We start from the raw sequence: 17358 nt of genomic DNA, 5'->3' as shown, positions 1-17358 counted from the left end.
TACGTAACAGTCGGGATCATTAATATGTATGACCCCAATATTTGCATAATGCCAGCCCATTCGACGCATTAGACAAGGAAAGGCAGTATTAACGGCTGGATCTGTGCACAGACTAGGTAAGCAAGCAAGAACAACAGCGAAAAATGGCAGATGGAGCAATAATAACTGACATGATCCATGACATCATGATATTTTTAGTGATATTTGTAAATTGTCTTTCTAAATGTTTCATTAGCATGTTGCTAATGTACTGTTAAATGTGGTTAAAGTTACCATCGTTTCTTACTGTATTCACGGAGACGAGAGTCGTTGCTATTTTCATTATTAAACACGTGCAGTCTGTATAATGCATAAACACAACTTCATTCTTTATAAATCTCTCCAACAGTGTGTAATGTTAGCTTTAGCCACAGAGCATAGCCTCAAACTCACACAAAATCAAACGTAACCATCTAAATAAATACTTTACTCACATAATTCGAAGCATGCATACAGCATGCATGACGAACATCTTGTAAAGATCCATTTGAGGGTTATATTAGCTGTGTAAACTTTGTTTATGCGATGTATATATAGTCGAGAGCTCGTGGGGCAGAGGGAACGCATCTCTTAAAGGGGCCGTGCTGAAAAAATCAGTGCATAGTTAATGATGCCCCAAAATAGGCAGCTAAAAAAATTAATTAAAAAAAATCTATGGGGTATTTTGAGCTGAAACTTCACAGACACATTCAGGGGACACCTAGGACTTATATTACATCTTGTAAAAAAACAATCTAGGGCACCTTTAAACAAAATGTTTATTTTGCAGGGAACAACATCACTATGTTATGTAAAATGACAATTGTTTATAAAATGTATAACACAACACATGGTATATTTACAAATGAATCTGTCCTAAATAAATGTAAGAAAAGAAATTACAAAAGCCTTTTAACAGTCATAAAGGCTTTAAAGACACTGTTCCTGCTCAGTCATCATCGCTATCATCATCCTCCTCCAAGCGTCGTGTGTTCTCAGCGTTCGCTCTCAGGACGGCTCCAGGACTAGGGTACGGCCTCTGCTGGAACAGGGGTCCTGCCGCTGTGGTGTCTGCTCCCGTCTTTGCCTCATTGCGTTTGGGGAGACCAGTGGACCATAAGCCCCTAAAAACAGTGCCATTTAATGATCAGGAACATGTTCTTTATTACAGAAACAAATTTTTAGAACTCATGTGAATGCAATTTGAGTACATTTCAGCAAATTTAGTATGTATTCATTGTAGGGCTTTATGATTTATGTGATGCAGAAAACATGGATGGAATATACTCATAAAAATGGAATTTACTGTGTAAGGCATAATTAAAGAATTTGGCAAAATTTGGATGAATAAATCAAAAGTAGAGCTGTATAACTTATTACATACAGGAATATCACACATTTTTCTTCAATGTTTTCATTTAAACAGTAAAACTTAGTTGTCCAACACTTTATTTGCCAAAAGTAAAAATGAAAGTAATAGTTCAGATTTCATTTACATTTTAAATGATCAGTTAAGTTGTTAAAGGTTTATACATTCATTTGATTACCACCGTTTGTGATAATAAATTTGTATTAAATCACAAAACAGGGAATCATAAAAATAAATAACTAAAAAAATTCTGGGGGGAAAAAATAATTTCATAGAGCACTTTTATTGGTACATTTTTTAATTAATTATTAAATTGTCCAATCTTTATGAATTCAATTGATTGATTAATCATCCTTTTTGATTATTAAAATGTAATTAAACTATTAAAACGAAATCAAAACAGAATATGGGAAAAATCTAAACCAATAAAATTTAACAGAAATTCAGCATATGTTGCACAGACACAGTGAGAGCAGTATGTTATTTTACCATTTCAAACACAGCCATAATGTTAATATTAAACTAGCTGGTCATTACCTTGGAGCATCCGAATAGGCGCTGGGATCCATGGGATCCATTTCCTCCTGCTGCTGTTTCCGACCTCCTCCTAGTCCTCCTAAAAAGGAGTTTGCATTTATTCAGGCTTACTGAGGCAAAATTTTTAATTCTGAATTAAATATTTAATGAGGCAGTTTATGCATAAATTACCTCTCTTTGATTTGTTATACGGTGCACTGTCATCTCTCCGCATCCTTCTATCACGGTCCCTGTCTCTGTCCCGGTCTCGATCTCTATCCCTATCTCGGTCTCTATCTCTGTCCCGTCCGTCCTCCCGGTCTCTGTCCCGCTCCCGATCGCGCTCTCGTTCCCTCTCTCTGTCTCGTTCCCGGTCTCTCTCTGCCTTCTCATAGTGGCTGTCCCCTTTGTCATGTCCACTATCACCTGGGAAGTAAAACACAAACATGTTGAGCATATCTCTCAACAACATCACAAAATCCTTGTGTTCTTCTGCATGTCCATGTCTTACCTTTCTGTTTCTTAGCTGCTTTAGTGATGACAGCAGAAGGGTCATTGGGAGACAACCAGCACACTAAATCTGTTTCCACATTCCAGTAGTACGGAAGACCGCTAAGGACAAGACAATTACACAATAATTATTTATATGTGATTCATAAAGATTCAGTCTGGAATTTTGGACATGTATCATGGTATTTCCATGCTATTCTTTTAGGTAACTTCAAGAATAATGAATATGGTAATTGTTCATTAACAAAGTCAATTTCAACACATTTCCATCTCAAGCGATAGTAGCGTCATAGTATTGTTGTACTTTTACATTGAAAACGGATGGTTTTATATCTTAGAGCTGAACAGAGAAAAACAAAAGCTTATGAACAGCTTACCAAGAAGGGTCAAACACTTTGTACCAATTTGATGGTAAATTTTCAATCCTTGTAGCCTCATAATCAACGTTGTTATCATCATAGTCTTCAGCGATGATCTCCTCTTCAGCCTCTGATGGTGGGAAACATTAAAGGAAAGCATGAACTCATTATTCAGTATGTTTTATGTATTACTCAGTAAGATAAATATGCATCATGTATGTTACCGTGGTCAGACTGTTTCACGATCCCTCTTTTAGCGAGGCGTGCGAGTAAAGCTGGAGGCAGAGGCATCTGAAGACAGAGCAAATCATCTCAGTGATCACACAAGTGTTGACGAGCCACGAGTAAACTGATACTATCTGAAACTGGGCTTACAGAATGCAGCTTTTTCATGCAAATAATGGACAGAATATTACACATGCAATTTTATTACGATATACATGACGGTGAGTGCAATAATATACCTTTATGATGTCCAAAAATGTAGTTATGTGGTTAACGTTTCATTGAAAAGAGCCAAACAAGCGACGCGGACGCAGAACAATGACGTAGCAAAGCGTAACGTGACGTCATGTAAAGGAACAGGAATTAAACGTTTATCTGAGAAAAAAAAAGAAGCAAAGCGGATCTGAACATCTGAATACTTTTTCAAGAAATACGCCAAGATTATGGCGTTTAAACCAGTTTTAAAAATGAATGTAAATGTAATACTTAATTGTTTTAACGCTAGATGGTGACAAAAACGCTCTGAAATTAATTTCATTGCCACAATCCTTGAGGATGTTTTTTGTTATTCTGATGACAAACTGTCAATTTTTTTCAGTAGCAAATGCTCTGCTGATGTTTACCAAGTATTAGGAAAAAACGTAATATTTTATATTTACTAATATGCAGTAAATACAAAATATTAGCTACCGCATTAGTGTCTAAAATTGCTATTGCATGTCTCATAATTTTTTTTACAAATTATCAGATTGGCCCATTATTATAGATTTACAGTTGATAAATATATAATTATAATTATATACACCACCAGTCAAAAGTTTGGACACGGTAAGATTTTTAATGTTTTTAAAGGAAGTTTCATCTGCTCACCAAGGCTGCATTTATTTAATTAAAAATACAGTAAAAACAGTAATATTGTGAAATATTATAATTTAAAATAACTGTTTTCTGTTTTAATATATTTTATAATGTAATTTATTCCTGTGATCAAAGCTGAATTTTCAGCATAATTACTCCAGTCTTCAGTGTCACATGATCCTTCAGAAATCATTCTAATATGCTGATCTGCTGCTCAAGAAACATTTAATGTGTACAATTGTACAGAATATTTGTGTACAATATTTTTTTTCAGGATTCTTTGATGAATAGAAAGTTCAATAGAACAGCATTTATTTGTAATATAATTTTTTGTAACATTGTAAATGTCTTTACTGTCACTTTTGATCGATTTAATGCATCCTTGCTGAATAAAAGTATTCATTTCTTTCATTTCTTTTCAAAATAAAAATAAAAATTCTTACTGACCCCAAACTTTTGAACGGTAGTGTATAATGCTACAAAAGCTTTGTATTTCAGATAAATCCTGTTCTTTTGAACTTTCGATTCATCAAGGAATCCTGAAAAAAAAAAGTACACAACTGTTTTCAACATTGAAAATAATCATAAATGTTTATTGAGCAGCAAATCAGCATATTAGAATGATTTCTGAAGGATCATGTGACACTGAAGACTGAAAATTCAGCTTTCACATCACAGGAATAAATTACTTAAAACAGAAAACAGTTATTTTAAATTGTAATAATATTTCACAATATTAGTTATTTTACTATATTTTTAATTAAATAAATTCAGCCTTGGTGAGCAGATGAAACTTTTAAAGTTTTCTTTTAAAAACATTAAAAATCTTACCGTGTCCAAACTTTTGACTGGTAGTGTATATATATAACTTTCTTTTGAGGACTATGCATGGAGCAATTCAACCGTTTCATGCATGGTGCATAAATTTAATAAAAGGACAATTTTAAGTACATGAGGCAAATTACCTCAGAAACATGAGGTCCAGACCATACTACAGCATGTACACTACACCCAAAGAAGAAAAAGAGAATGTTTTCATACAAAAGAGGGAGCTTTATTAACAAACAACACAACAGGAATGAGTGAACAATTGTCATATGTTGATAAGTGAGTGTTTAATGGCTGATATTCATCTCACTGTCTTCATCATCCTCTGTGGAAAACGAGGAGAAGCAGACCGGCTCGCACTCTAAGGTGCGCAGGTTCACAAGACAGGCTGTCTGTGTGCTGCTGAATTCTGGGATTGCTACCAAGAGAACATCTTGTCCTTCAGGCCCTGAGAGGAAAAATAAGACAAAAATTACCATACAAAAAGATATCTGTAATGCATGGCCACACTGTTACATAGTGCTGTTTTTAATATTATTAAACAGTCTTCTGTTCACCTGTGACTCGTTTAGATTGGTAGCTTGGTGCATTTCCACTAAAGTACACATGGGGGCATTCTTCCAGAATAAAGGGATCTTTCTGATAGAAGGGGTAACAACCTGAAGAGTCAACAGAACATGTCAGAGCAATCAAGCATTTTCATGGTGCTTTATTCAAAACAGGAATACAATGATTATCAATATATTAAAAAGCTTCAAAATTAATCTAGTTGATTTTTTAGGTTCTGAAAGTGTTAAACAATAATGAATAATTATATTATATATGGTAAAAATAATGGGAAAAAATGAGAAAGTATATGAGGAAAAATAAATATTTAAATGTGTTTGCGTTCTCAAAAAAAAAAAAAAAAAAAAATGGTGACAAAAATAATGGGTGGGAGAAAAACTAGAGAACAGCAGCATTAAAATATATATTTTTCCATTAATTTTTCAGAATATCTCTTAAGGGCCCCATATCATAACGTCAAAATTATAAATAAATAAATAAATAAATGTATAAATGTATATATATATATATATATATATATATATATATATATATATATATATATATATATATATATATATATATATATATACACAGCTATGGAAAAAATTAGAGACCACTCCAAGTTCAGAAATCAATGATAAGTGGTCTCTTAATTTTTATATATTATATATTATATATATATATATATATATATATATATATATCTCATGCATTAAAATTTATATTACAGGTTATTTTAACCTCATGTCTTTGCATTTTGTGTGATTACCACCAACAATAATTTCAACTCAATCCACGGTGTGAATAAATGAACGTGAAGCTTGTATAACCCAGAAAATCCCTATTAACAAATTAACAATCAGACCAAAAAATGTTACAAATATTTAAAATAGTCCATTCAGACCCAGTGTGTCCGGAGCGGTGGGAGCCAGGTGACGGAGTCTTAGTGTGCTTTCTAAGATTTCCAGATGATCCTCCATACTGCTGTACTTCACAATATCACTGACATTCTGTCCTGCTGTGCCCAAGAACCTGAGACCACAAAACATTCATTGTAAGGTGCTGTTCATCAGATCATACCACTAACACAGAATAAAAATAAAGGGAGTTAGTTACTCACCGGACGCCATCTACGACGGCTTGGTATGGGTTGCTGACCAGCTGCAGGGTGGGGAAGGGCACAGATAAAGGGAACATGCAGCGGTGCAGAGGCTGCTGGGGTAGAGTGTAGTTCGTTGGGTCATACTGTCCAGGCATGACATCCACAGGTACAGAGGCCTGTAGAGGACAAATCACATATTACAGACACTTGGAAATGAAATGAAAAGCTCATTCATTAATCATTTAACTGTATGATGACAGACTTAAAAGAAATGGAATAAAAGGATAACAACCAGTCTAACCCCACCATAAGACCAGAAAACAACTAAGAGCTATGGGATCTGGTCCTAGAAACTTGATATTTGGAATAAATTTCGGCTTATCTATTATGACCTCAGTAATTTTGGTCCTTCACCACACTTTGGGTAGCAAACACTCACCACTAACTGAACTAGAAGCTCATCCAGCAGTCTGATAGCCTCCACACTCCCAGCCTGAGTCTTCTTGGTCAGATACTTTGCCTTCAAATGGAAAACAAGATTAATTGACTAAATGTAATTGCATTCTGCTTAAGAACTTCAATTAGCACTGCGTAGACCTGAAGTCTCATTTGCACACCTTAGTTGTTGAGTCTTTGTCCTGAGTGCTTTGACTCAACAGGTTTCCAGCTAATATGACTCGAGAGATGGATGCTGCTCCGCTCTGCTCCCCCTGGTCTCCAAGCTGACCGGTTACCATATCAACCAAAAGTTGCAATCCCATCATGCTATCTGCTCTGGTGCCGTTCAGTCCCAGACCAGAAGCAAGAAGCACAAACCTACAATGATATAGGAAAAAATTATGTGTGTACAGTACCACTTTAACAGTAGGGATGCTCAATATATCAGATATAACAGATCAGTTCTTGGCTGATATACATTAACGTTTTTTATTTACTGTTCAATTGATATCATAGGGCTGGGTGGTATATTGAGTTAGTACGATATATCTATATATTCTTATAAAAAAAAAAAAAAAAGTAGGATGAGGCAATAACTTTTATATAGACATATAATAGTCTGGTATTAGGAGCACATCTGAAAAATAGTGAAGACAGCGGGCAAAGTGCATAATACAATTTGTCCTAAAAATGAGACAATGCTTTATATTACAATCTTCAAAACAACTCATTGCATAACTAACATTTCTCAGGTATGTTCTCCGTCAGTAAATGTCAGAAGGTCATGCAACCTTCCATTTTGCCATCAGGAGTAGACGAGCCTGCAAGCTTAGCTAGTCTCCAGACTTCAGTGAACGAGCGACGTCATTTTGCTAAAATATTTGCTATTGGACATTAACTGTGTCATACGTAGAATTTTAAGCATACAAGTAAGTGTATTTTTATGATAATAGTAACTGTAATTTTGTAATGGGGTAATCTAAGCTCAGATGAGTGAATGTGTTCCTCTTAACAGTTTACATTTAGTCTGTGCTTTTGTTTTTATTTATTTTCAGTTTAGTGAATTTAACTTTGCTTTAAAAAGCATTATTTTTGTTTTTAGATTGCAATGTTGAGGTTTCAATGTTAAAATATAATGTTATTTTTTTAACTCCTTTTTTTTTTGCACATATTATACAGCATAACCTACATTCACTATATTTGTTTTCATAGCCTTCAATATGAGAATTGTTTGTAGGACAACACTGGGCAGGTGTGAAATAACATTTTTTTTTTTAAAAATAAAGACTTTAAATAAAGATTTTTTTTTTTCCCAAATAGGAAATTTGAAACTACAGAGATATGTACTGTATATCGCCATCCAGCCAAAAAAATACAGAAATGTGATTTTCAGGATGGGGGTCATCTGACACACTTATACATATATAAGATCTCTACAAGGTTGTGTACTGTCATCCATTCTCTTCATACTTTATGAAGTGCTGAATGTGTCAAAGGTTCTCAGGCTAATTGTGATGTTGTTAAATATGAAGATGACACAGTCTCTCTGCGTTCAAGCTCTGTCTATAATAATAGTTCACCCGAAAATTCTGTCATCACTTACTCACCCTCAATTTATTCCAAACCTGTATGTTTCTTTCTTCTGTTGAAACACAGAAGAAGATAATTTAAAGAACATTGTTCATTGTTCATTGTTGACGGCAGCCATTGACTTCCATTATAGTATTTTTTTCCCTACTATGGAGTCATCATCCTAAATATTTTATTTTTCGAGAATCCATTAAACTTGAATGCATCACAATAAGGAAGAAAATATCTTTCAACACTTCTGTTTTATAGTGACTTCAATACTAATCATTTATCAATTAACATTCATAACATAAAAATCATTATTAGTTTATTATATCGACCAGAATTGTAATACTGGTGAATCCCTATTACACTACAGAGTCTGACTTGTAACCCAAAGGTCGCAGGTTTGAGTCTCAGTACCGGCAGGAAATGTAGATGGGGAAGCTTGAACGCATGGAGAGGAGAACGGTGTAGAAGAGGGGGATGAACTCTTCTACTCTCATCACCTACAACTTGTGTCTCTATACCTGTCTGAGCTGGGAGGCTGTCTGGGTGTCTGTGGAGGAAGATCAGCCATGCAGAAGTCTTCAACAGTGAATTTCCCATCATTCTTCTCTGCACCCATGATGGCAATTACACTACCTGGAAATACCATTTCATTACAAAGCAGGAAAACTGAGATGCATGAGATGTTTGAGACCGATAAGATTTCTATATGTATCCCACCTGTTACAAACTTGGGTGTGTCGATGTTGCCCTCCAGTTTAATCCTCTGAAGTTCATCCTCCAAAATAAGCTCATCTGATTGGCTGATGTATTTGGTACGAGGCGGCTGGGGCAACAGATTGTGCTGAAGAGAGAAAAGTCATGTTAAAAGGGAAGACTGAAATGGACAAAAAACAAAAACTAATGTTTAAAACAACAGGCTGTGTCTAACCTCCTCACTGATCTCCTTCAGGATGGAGGGCTGCAGCTCCATGTGTTTGAATATGGTGCCCACTATTATACACTGTTCACCCATCTGCAGGTCACACAGCTTCCTGATGGGCACGACACAACCTGCCACACACAGCCACACACATTCACTCATGTTCAGAAGCGCTTCAGGTGAAATACGAGCCTGTCAGTGAGTTCATGGTGGTTTCTCACCCCACTTCTCCGTGGCTCTGTCGGTGAGGATGTGTCTCATCTGCATGAGTCTGGTGGCGTAGATGTGCGCGTACTGGCGGCTGAAGCTGCGCTCACCGAGGCGGAATCGCTCCGAGCAGCCGCTGTATGAGGGCTGCTGACGGTCAAACACGGGCTCCTCTGAGCCTGGAGGACACAATAACGTCTCCTTCGGCACGATCACGTCTGAGAACATGACTGACGGCAAGGTTTGGACGCTAAATTAGCAATTTAACAATTTTATGTGAACAAAATGTAAATGCATTGTAAGACCTTTTCCTGAAAATCTATGGAGTTGTCAAACAAGCATCTTAGTGTAGGCTAACGGCACTGTAGCTTCACTTACTTACCTTGTTTCTTATTTACTGTGTTGGTTTTCTACAGTATATTGTAAATCTGGTTTGATTCGATGATAAAGTAAATAAACAACAGAATCAGGTCAACCTAACCTGTGTTGATTTTTGGTATCTCCCGCTAAATATTTCACCTCTGACCTCTATGAGAATGTGACGCGAGTTCCGCTAAAGTGTAACGCTTTCAAAATAAAAGTAACCGGAAACAAAGGAACCTTCTGCGTTTATGTGATGTTGCGTTTTTTAGACATTTACATTTTAAATAGTTGATATTTCATATCTTTTTATTGATGCCCACCAAAAACACTAACATGAAAAATAAGTCAGTCATTGCCAGCATTTGTGAGGAAAAAAGACAGTATGACCAATAACATTACTTAATGAAATTTATTAGGTAGTTTCCTAAGAGACATTTTTGTGTATTTAATATGTATCCCACAAAATACAATGTGTTTCAAAGCTGAACTTCAAATTTACAAATATTTAACACAATCACTTCAATGAAAAGAAGTGCAACTAAAAACAGTCTACGAGCGGTTTGCTAGGACAATGTTTTGTTATTTTAATCATTCATAGGTTGAATGTTATGCATATTGGTAGGATACACAAGACACTGATTACTTTGTATTACAATTTTTCTACAGAGCACAGCACAAGTTCTGTGAAGTGTACAAATGTAGCAGGACTATAAGCACAATAATAAATGTGGAAGATTTGAGCAGAGAAGAAAACATGAGCGATCTACTTCTTCCTTCCTCCTCTCTCCTTAAGGGCCAGATGGATGACGGAGCCATTGTTCATGTTGTAATAGGCCAGAGAGTTGGAATCTTTGATGAAAATACCCTGGAGAATCAAACACAATATGAGATCTCGGTTTTCAAAGTAAATACTTTTATATTTAATAATGTCATAAAACATTCACCATTTAAATAATAATAAAACATCTAAAGATTTAAAAATGATCTGAAATTTACCTCATACTGCAGCTTCTGCTTTCCAGCTGGCATTCCAGTGGCTTCATGAATCTTAACCTTGATGACAGACACCTGAGGCACATAAAGGCAATTATTTAGCTCAGATTTTCATGTCTTACACAAAATGCATAGAATTCTATAAGTCAGTGGTTAAAAATGTGTACAAATGGAGTTGGTACATACAAATACCAGATAGTCAAAGTCTTTACCTGGTCTGTGAGAGGCAGGTTGAAGTTCAGCACTTGGCCACTCAGCTTCCATTCTGTCTTGTCCTGCATGTTTGGCACCTGAACCTTGACTGCAACAGGTCCCTAAAAGAGAACAAAGGTCAAATTAAAAAGATTAACAAATGACCCTGATGTAATAGTTATAAAATATTCATTGCTTCTGAATGCACTCAAAAGAGTTTGTTGCAGCATTGTACCTTGTTCCTGCGCAGGAACTCCTCTTCTGGAATCAGGTTGTCCTCTGTCTTCATTTTCTTGCTGGAAGGCTCGTCCTCATGTGGAGGAGGAGGATGAGCAGGAGGCATGGGTGCGGAAACTGTGCTGGGAGGTTGAGGTACAGGGGGAGCGGGTACAAACGCTGAAAAACAAAAACAGTTTGTTTATTATGACAAAATTATTATTAATATATTTGAAGGTACACTATGTATCTTTTTTGTTCAAAAGTAAATTTAAATAACGAGGTACTCTGATTCACTATGGTAAACCTATTATAAGTGTTTATATTTTAGACCTGACTGACTGGATGGTTGTCGCGAGAAATTGTGTACATTCATCACTTGCCCATGCGTGACGTTATATCTGTAAATAGAGAAAAGTTGCTACGGCTACTTTGACATGTGTATGGTGTGGGAGTGGCATAGGTTAGTTGTCACAACAAGCGAGAAAGGTTGACATGGAGCAGCTAAATCTCAAACCTCCGGGGAATCACCCGCTAAAAAAACTAAAATAAAATGCTGAACAGAGGAGAGACTGCTGGCAAAAAGAAAATGCTACAGAGCTCATAATAAAACAAGAATCAACATTGGCTTGGCTTTTTGGAGATGGCCTGATGTACTTTAAACTGAACTGATGAATTTAAAATGTGGAGGGAGTTGAAATGCAGAGATGGCATTTTTATTACTCAACAGGTGAGTAATGCATAAAACATATATATAAAACATTAAATAAATATGCTTAGTAATAAAAGTCTTTAATATTGTTAGGAATTTCTTGTCTTTAAATTATATATAAAAAAAACGTACCAGGAAAGTACATAATAGATCAGTTATTTCAAAGACTCACCAGCAGGAACCACCATAGGTGGAGGTCTGGGTGCCATAATATGGGGTCCAGAGGGTGGCATGGGCACCACATTAATGCGTGGGGCATGTAGCATAGGTGGCATGGGGGCCAGAACTTGTCCAGGGGCCAGACGTACCACAGGGGCCACTGGAGGTCTGGGTATGACAGGCACAGCAGGAAGCAAGGTGGTCCGCACTGGGGGCGCCATCTGGAATATACACAAGGGCCTTTAGTTAGGACTAGCACTTTTATTTTCATTTTTGACCAACAAACAGATCTTTCGAAACTCTTGAATGCAGAAACAGATTGAGACTCACAGAAGAAGTGGGTCTGGGTACGGTGTTGACAGGTGGGGTGGGTTTGGGCAGACTGGGGGCTACTGATGGCAAGGGCGGCTGAGGAATCTCGTTGGGCTTGCTAGGGCCGATCTTCTCCTTGGTGTCGTCCTCCTGCACCAGACCTTTAGCTTTGTGGATGGCTTCAATCTGCTCCTGCAAGGTGATGTTAGCCTGAGCCGCCTGCTGGGTACGAGCCATACTGCCTGAGTGACCGTCCCATGTGACCTGTGGAGAATGAGGAAAGTGTGTCAACACCACAGTACTACCCCAAAACATTGCTGTTTTTATGCGTTTCCTATTCATTTCCTATGGCGGTCATTTTTGCCCATGAAGCTGACAAGTGTGAATATGTTTTTAAGACTATTTACTCCTTTCTAAAGCCCATAAGTGTATAGTCGAATATACTTTGAAAGTTGCACGGACTTGACCAAGACGGAGCATGATACGCAAAATGAAGTGTAACCAGGCCTTAATCATGTCCACGATTTTTTTTTTGTGTGTTCATATAGCAAGTAAGTACACAAGTGTCAATTTTTTGTCTTTCTTACCTTCTCTTCAGGCTTCTGTATCTCCTCCTCTCCGATCTTCTTACCGATGGCCGTTTCCTCCACACCAAAGATATCGGTACGTCTCTCGGCCAGCTGCTTCAAGCTGCTCTCGATGTCCAGGCCGGGAGCGTACACCTCCTCCTCAATCTGACGCTCTCGGATGTTGCGGTCACGCTGCTCCAGCCAGCGGGGGTCCAGCAGGCCGATGCGCATGTGCTCCTGCATCTTACTGGCTGGGATCTTCTCACCCGTGATAGGGGAGATGAGGTACTCGTCAGGGGCGGCCACGGGAGGCAGAGGCTTAGAGGCTGAAGAGAAGATGAGATAGAAAGTGAGTGGATGCAAAGAAATGTGTGCTGTTTTAGAATGATAAAGTGTGTTTTTATAAATGCCCTTACCCTTGGGGTCGTAGTCTTTGCGGATGATAACCTGGTCTGGGGTGGGGGGCAGAGGTGGTGGCATGGGATTATCAGGGGGTAGAGGAGCTTTCATGCCATCATCATCTTCATCAGAGCCCTATTGAGAGGAAGAACAGATGCTAGTCAGTCAGAGTAATAGTTAACCCACTTCTACAAACTCACCATCTATCCCATTATGTGAACATGCTTCTTAAAGCAAGTTTGGCAAAAACCCCTCCTCATCCCATTGGGATGATCACCCTGGTTGTCTCACCTCGTCCATGTCCTGCAGCTGTGTGTCCTGGTCTAGCTGAGCTGCGCGTCCGTCCTCCCTGCCTCCCCTCTCATCCTCTTCATCATCACTCTCCACCTCCATCTCCACCTCCTCACTTTCTCCAAACTTCTCATAGCGTTCCTGGATCAGGATACGAGCGCCCAGCTCCTCAGGAGTAGTGGGAGGAGGGAAATTACCTGTAATATGTATAATTTTAAAAAGTATTAATGATGATGATGAATATAATAAAAAAATGTTACATAAATACATAATATCAATCATTAATAAATTATTATGAACAATCATTTCAAATGAATCAATATTTTATTAAAAATTGTATAGTGTTTTATGGTATTGTATGTTTATATTTTAATATAATAGCTGTATGCATTTTGCAAATAAATATAAATTTAAACAATGATATAGTATTCATTTTAATACAATTATTAATTATAGTAATTTCTCCATTATCATACAATAAAGGTTACTGTGTGTGTAATTGGCTAATTGAACCACAGCTCTGAGACTGAAGAAATTTCTTGCTCTTACCAAAATAAAGAGCATTTTTCTCATGCTATAGTATGTTTTCGTAAATAAAAACCCTCAAATATCTAAAATCATGTCAATTGTTGTGTGAACTAAACATGCTCACCTTGCTCATTTGGTTGGAAGTCCACCGTCTCCACGACCACAAAGTCATGCCAATCAATCTGAGCATAGGCCACCCTCTCCTTCTCTCGCTCCTCCTCTTCCTTTTTCCTCTCTCGCTCCTGGAATTTGGCCCACTCCACTCGATATCTGACCTAAAATATTGGGAAAAGATGTGATATTACAGGTCAATCTGATCTGTCCTTCCCTTTTGTGATCATATGAGTTTCAAAGCTCAGATTGATCAATTCTACAGCCTGAGAGAATTTGGGATTACTAATTCAGTTTTGGGACAAACTGAATTTAATGAGGGACTACTAATAATACCTGACATGTTATATATTTAGAATTTCAGTTCTAATGTGGTTTTAAAACACAACATAAACAATACACCCTCCTCATACTAGGCATATCTTATGTAGCTGTCTTATCCACTCAATTACACCTTTTCCACCAGAATGGTTCCCGTTCTGGAGCCAGAGCCTGTTCTCGGCCAGGCGAGCAGGAGCCTGATGCAAATCAGAGCGCGTTTCCACGAACTTGAGGAACGAACAGTACACTGCTATGTGTTGTATACCTGATTATAACCACACTAAAAATCAAACGGTGTGCATCCCGTTGTTTGAGCAGACAGTGCAGCACTACTGTTTTACTGTTCACAGTACCGGGAGTGATTCTAGCGTACCAAGCTACCGACAGCTCACAAAAACTCCTGATTTTCTCATCTGTCCATTTTTTGAGATATATTGAAACTGAAACCATTGATTTACTCTCTTGCGCACACAGTTTTATATATAAAGAGCAATGCAGTTCAACGTTATTACATTGCTCAATGAGAACGCCGTAGACAGTGGCAGCACTTCTCCACCCCCACTCCCTCAGCTCCGTTTGAAACCAGCAAGTTTTTAGGGCCAGAGTTGAACCGATCTTTCTGGCCCGGAACCACATTGGGGAATGGACACAGGCCAGGAACCCGCACCGGAACTGTGATGGTGGAAAAGGGGAGTGTGTGATCTGGAGTGGCTGTCATAATTAATTACCTGATCCAAGACCTCACGAGAATTCTCTGCTTCCTTCTTCAGTTTCAGCAAAAGACCTTTCGGAGGGATTAAAACCTGCGAGAAACCAATCAATTAAGTGAATTAAATGTCACACAAAAAATATCTGCTTTTATTAGCAACTTCAATCTGATTCATCCTGAGTATTGCTGCCATACCTTTGTGTATTGTTCCACCAGTTTTGTAAAGTAGTTGAACAAACTGTGCTGTGGTCGCAGGAAGTCAAACTGGTAGTTCCTCTGCTCCTTCTGCATCAGCTGTGTGAGAAACTGACGGCCATTTCGGGCGACAAACTGTGCGGTCAGCTTCACCACATCCAGGTCAAAGGCTGCGATGGAGGGAGGGTCGGCAATGAACTCAAACTCTGGTGGAGGCTCCTTGGGCACCACAGTCTCATGGATCACCTGTGCTTGAACCTAAATGACCACAAACACATAAGTTCTTCATAAGATATCCAGATATGAAAGGCTTTCAAATCAGACTGCTTTGATTATGGTTTTATTTCAATAAATGGAATTAATAACTAGTAGGTGATGTATGAAGTCAATGACAGGATCCTGACCTTCTGAGGAAGCTGCTGTGATGCCTGCTGCTGCATGACTTTAGGCACAGCTGCAGACGGTTCCTGAGCTTTGCCCTCCTTGAACTCATTGACCTTGTGGCGATAGTAAGCATGGTAAGGGTCATTGGGATTGAGGAAGTTGAATTTTGGGTTGTTGATCTCATTCTGTCGAATCCTGGCCTCGAACTCAGGTCCATTCCTTTGGAAAATAAAAAAAAAATGGTTAATTATTGATTAAACAAATGTACAATAATGAAACTTGTGATATGATGTCAAACCTGGCCACGAAGCTGGCAGTCTTGTCAACAATGTTCCGGACTTCAGGAGGCGGATAGATGATTCCCACAATGGGCTTTGTGGCTGGAGTCTCTTCTTTCTGGTCCTTGGGCTGTTATTAAAACATTACACAAATTAACTGATCTGATACTTCATAACACTTTGGTTGCAAAGATTGCCTCACAAGCCAAATTTTGTTGTATTTTGTATCTTAATCTGGCCAAAAAGAGTACTTTTAGTACAGTATATGTAAAACACTAAAAGCAAGGTTTGATGAAAAACAGTATGTGACAAAAGACAAATGTCCGAATTCACAGTGCTCAGGCAAAAAGTACCCAGATAACCTACTACTTCAAGCAAGATTCTCAAGTGTGCATATGGACACTTTATATCCCATGAAGCCACGGGAGAGGATTTATGAATGGCAGTGAAGTAACATAACTGAAGCTGGTAGGTCACATAATAATGACAACATGGCGAAAGTGGTTCGTCGGAATTACGTTCATACTAGCACACACATTCATACTATATAGAACATACTTTTTAGCGGTCGTAAAATAATTACTTATTCAAAATAAGTACCTTCTCAAGAGAGTATGCGGTTTCGGACGCAGCCATAATCTATAAACATGCAATACTATGGTCTATTTACGTGTTTGTAAGTTTATGGAGACAAATATTTTAGTAAGTGAATATAAATCAAATGAATCTACCCTCTACTGACTCTAAAATAAATACATTTTAAGTTTCATACCTTGTTGTTTAGCTCCGGCTGCATGATCTGCACAGGCCCAGGCGGCATGACTGCGACACTACACGCTCTTCTCTAGCCGAATCAAGTACGCTGAAAAAAAATAAACAGTTATTGTCAGTCTACGGGTCATTTGTTTGAAAAAGTTAACGTACAACCCTTAAATTTACTAAAGTAATATGATTCTATGTACACTTTCATACAACTTCACTAACCTCTCGTTTCGCCAAGCGCCACACAACAGAAGACGGCAAATGAACGACGACTTCCGCTAGCAAGGCCAAGGGGGGTTGTGGGAAATGTAGTTCAAGTGAAATGATTCTGCCTACACGCGTCCATGGAAACCTGGTGTGTATAGAGCTAATGCACATGTTCTTG

The 17358-nt window shown here is 37.9% G+C and overlaps 3 protein-coding genes across 4 annotated transcripts; all 3 read right to left on the bottom strand.

Annotated features, from left to right (window-relative positions):
• Positions 1-407: 407 nt before the first annotated feature.
• On the bottom strand, positions 408-3327 carry pqbp1 (polyglutamine binding protein 1). 2 transcript variants are annotated; one of them, XM_067393966.1, is made up of 7 exons: positions 3242-3327; positions 2997-3065; positions 2791-2902; positions 2415-2515; positions 2096-2329; positions 1925-2003; positions 408-1142 (listed from the first exon to the last, which is right to left on the bottom strand). In XM_067393966.1, exons 2-7 carry the CDS (start codon positions 3061-3063, stop codon positions 968-970), a joined length of 768 nt encoding a protein of 255 aa, XP_067250067.1. In that variant the 5' UTR covers positions 3064-3065; positions 3242-3327; the 3' UTR covers positions 408-967. The 2 variants fall into 2 exon arrangements, with proteins under 2 accessions (XP_067250067.1, XP_067250065.1); XM_067393964.1 differs by having other exon boundaries at positions 2997-3063; positions 3237-3324.
• A 1557-nt stretch (positions 3328-4884) lies between these two features.
• On the bottom strand, positions 4885-10016 carry pold2 (polymerase (DNA directed), delta 2, regulatory subunit). Its single transcript, XM_067395226.1, has 11 exons — positions 9862-10016; positions 9494-9709; positions 9282-9403; positions 9071-9194; positions 8872-8986; positions 6952-7150; positions 6774-6854; positions 6353-6510; positions 6137-6264; positions 5241-5342; positions 4885-5131 (listed from the first exon to the last, which is right to left on the bottom strand). Exons 2-11 carry the CDS (start codon positions 9705-9707, stop codon positions 4971-4973), a joined length of 1404 nt encoding a protein of 467 aa, XP_067251327.1. The 5' UTR covers positions 9708-9709; positions 9862-10016; the 3' UTR covers positions 4885-4970.
• A 253-nt stretch (positions 10017-10269) lies between these two features.
• Positions 10270-17325, bottom strand: sf3a1 (splicing factor 3a, subunit 1). The gene is made up of 16 exons (XM_067395217.1): positions 17196-17325; positions 16984-17073; positions 16232-16341; positions 15954-16152; positions 15550-15807; positions 15374-15448; positions 14338-14488; positions 13686-13882; positions 13412-13529; positions 13014-13321; positions 12445-12690; positions 12128-12335; positions 11263-11423; positions 11048-11149; positions 10839-10910; positions 10270-10707 (listed from the first exon to the last, which is right to left on the bottom strand). Exons 2-16 carry the CDS (start codon positions 17029-17031, stop codon positions 10606-10608), a joined length of 2355 nt encoding a protein of 784 aa, XP_067251318.1. The 5' UTR covers positions 17032-17073; positions 17196-17325; the 3' UTR covers positions 10270-10605.
• Between the last annotated feature and the right edge of the window lie 33 nt (positions 17326-17358).

Source organism: Chanodichthys erythropterus, chromosome 9 (assembly GCF_024489055.1).
Source record: "Chanodichthys erythropterus isolate Z2021 chromosome 9, ASM2448905v1, whole genome shotgun sequence".
In the NCBI taxonomy this organism is placed as follows: Eukaryota; Metazoa; Chordata; class Actinopteri; order Cypriniformes; family Xenocyprididae; genus Chanodichthys; species Chanodichthys erythropterus.
Note: the sequence above shows the minus strand (reverse complement) of the source record. Positions and strands in the feature narration are given on the sequence as shown.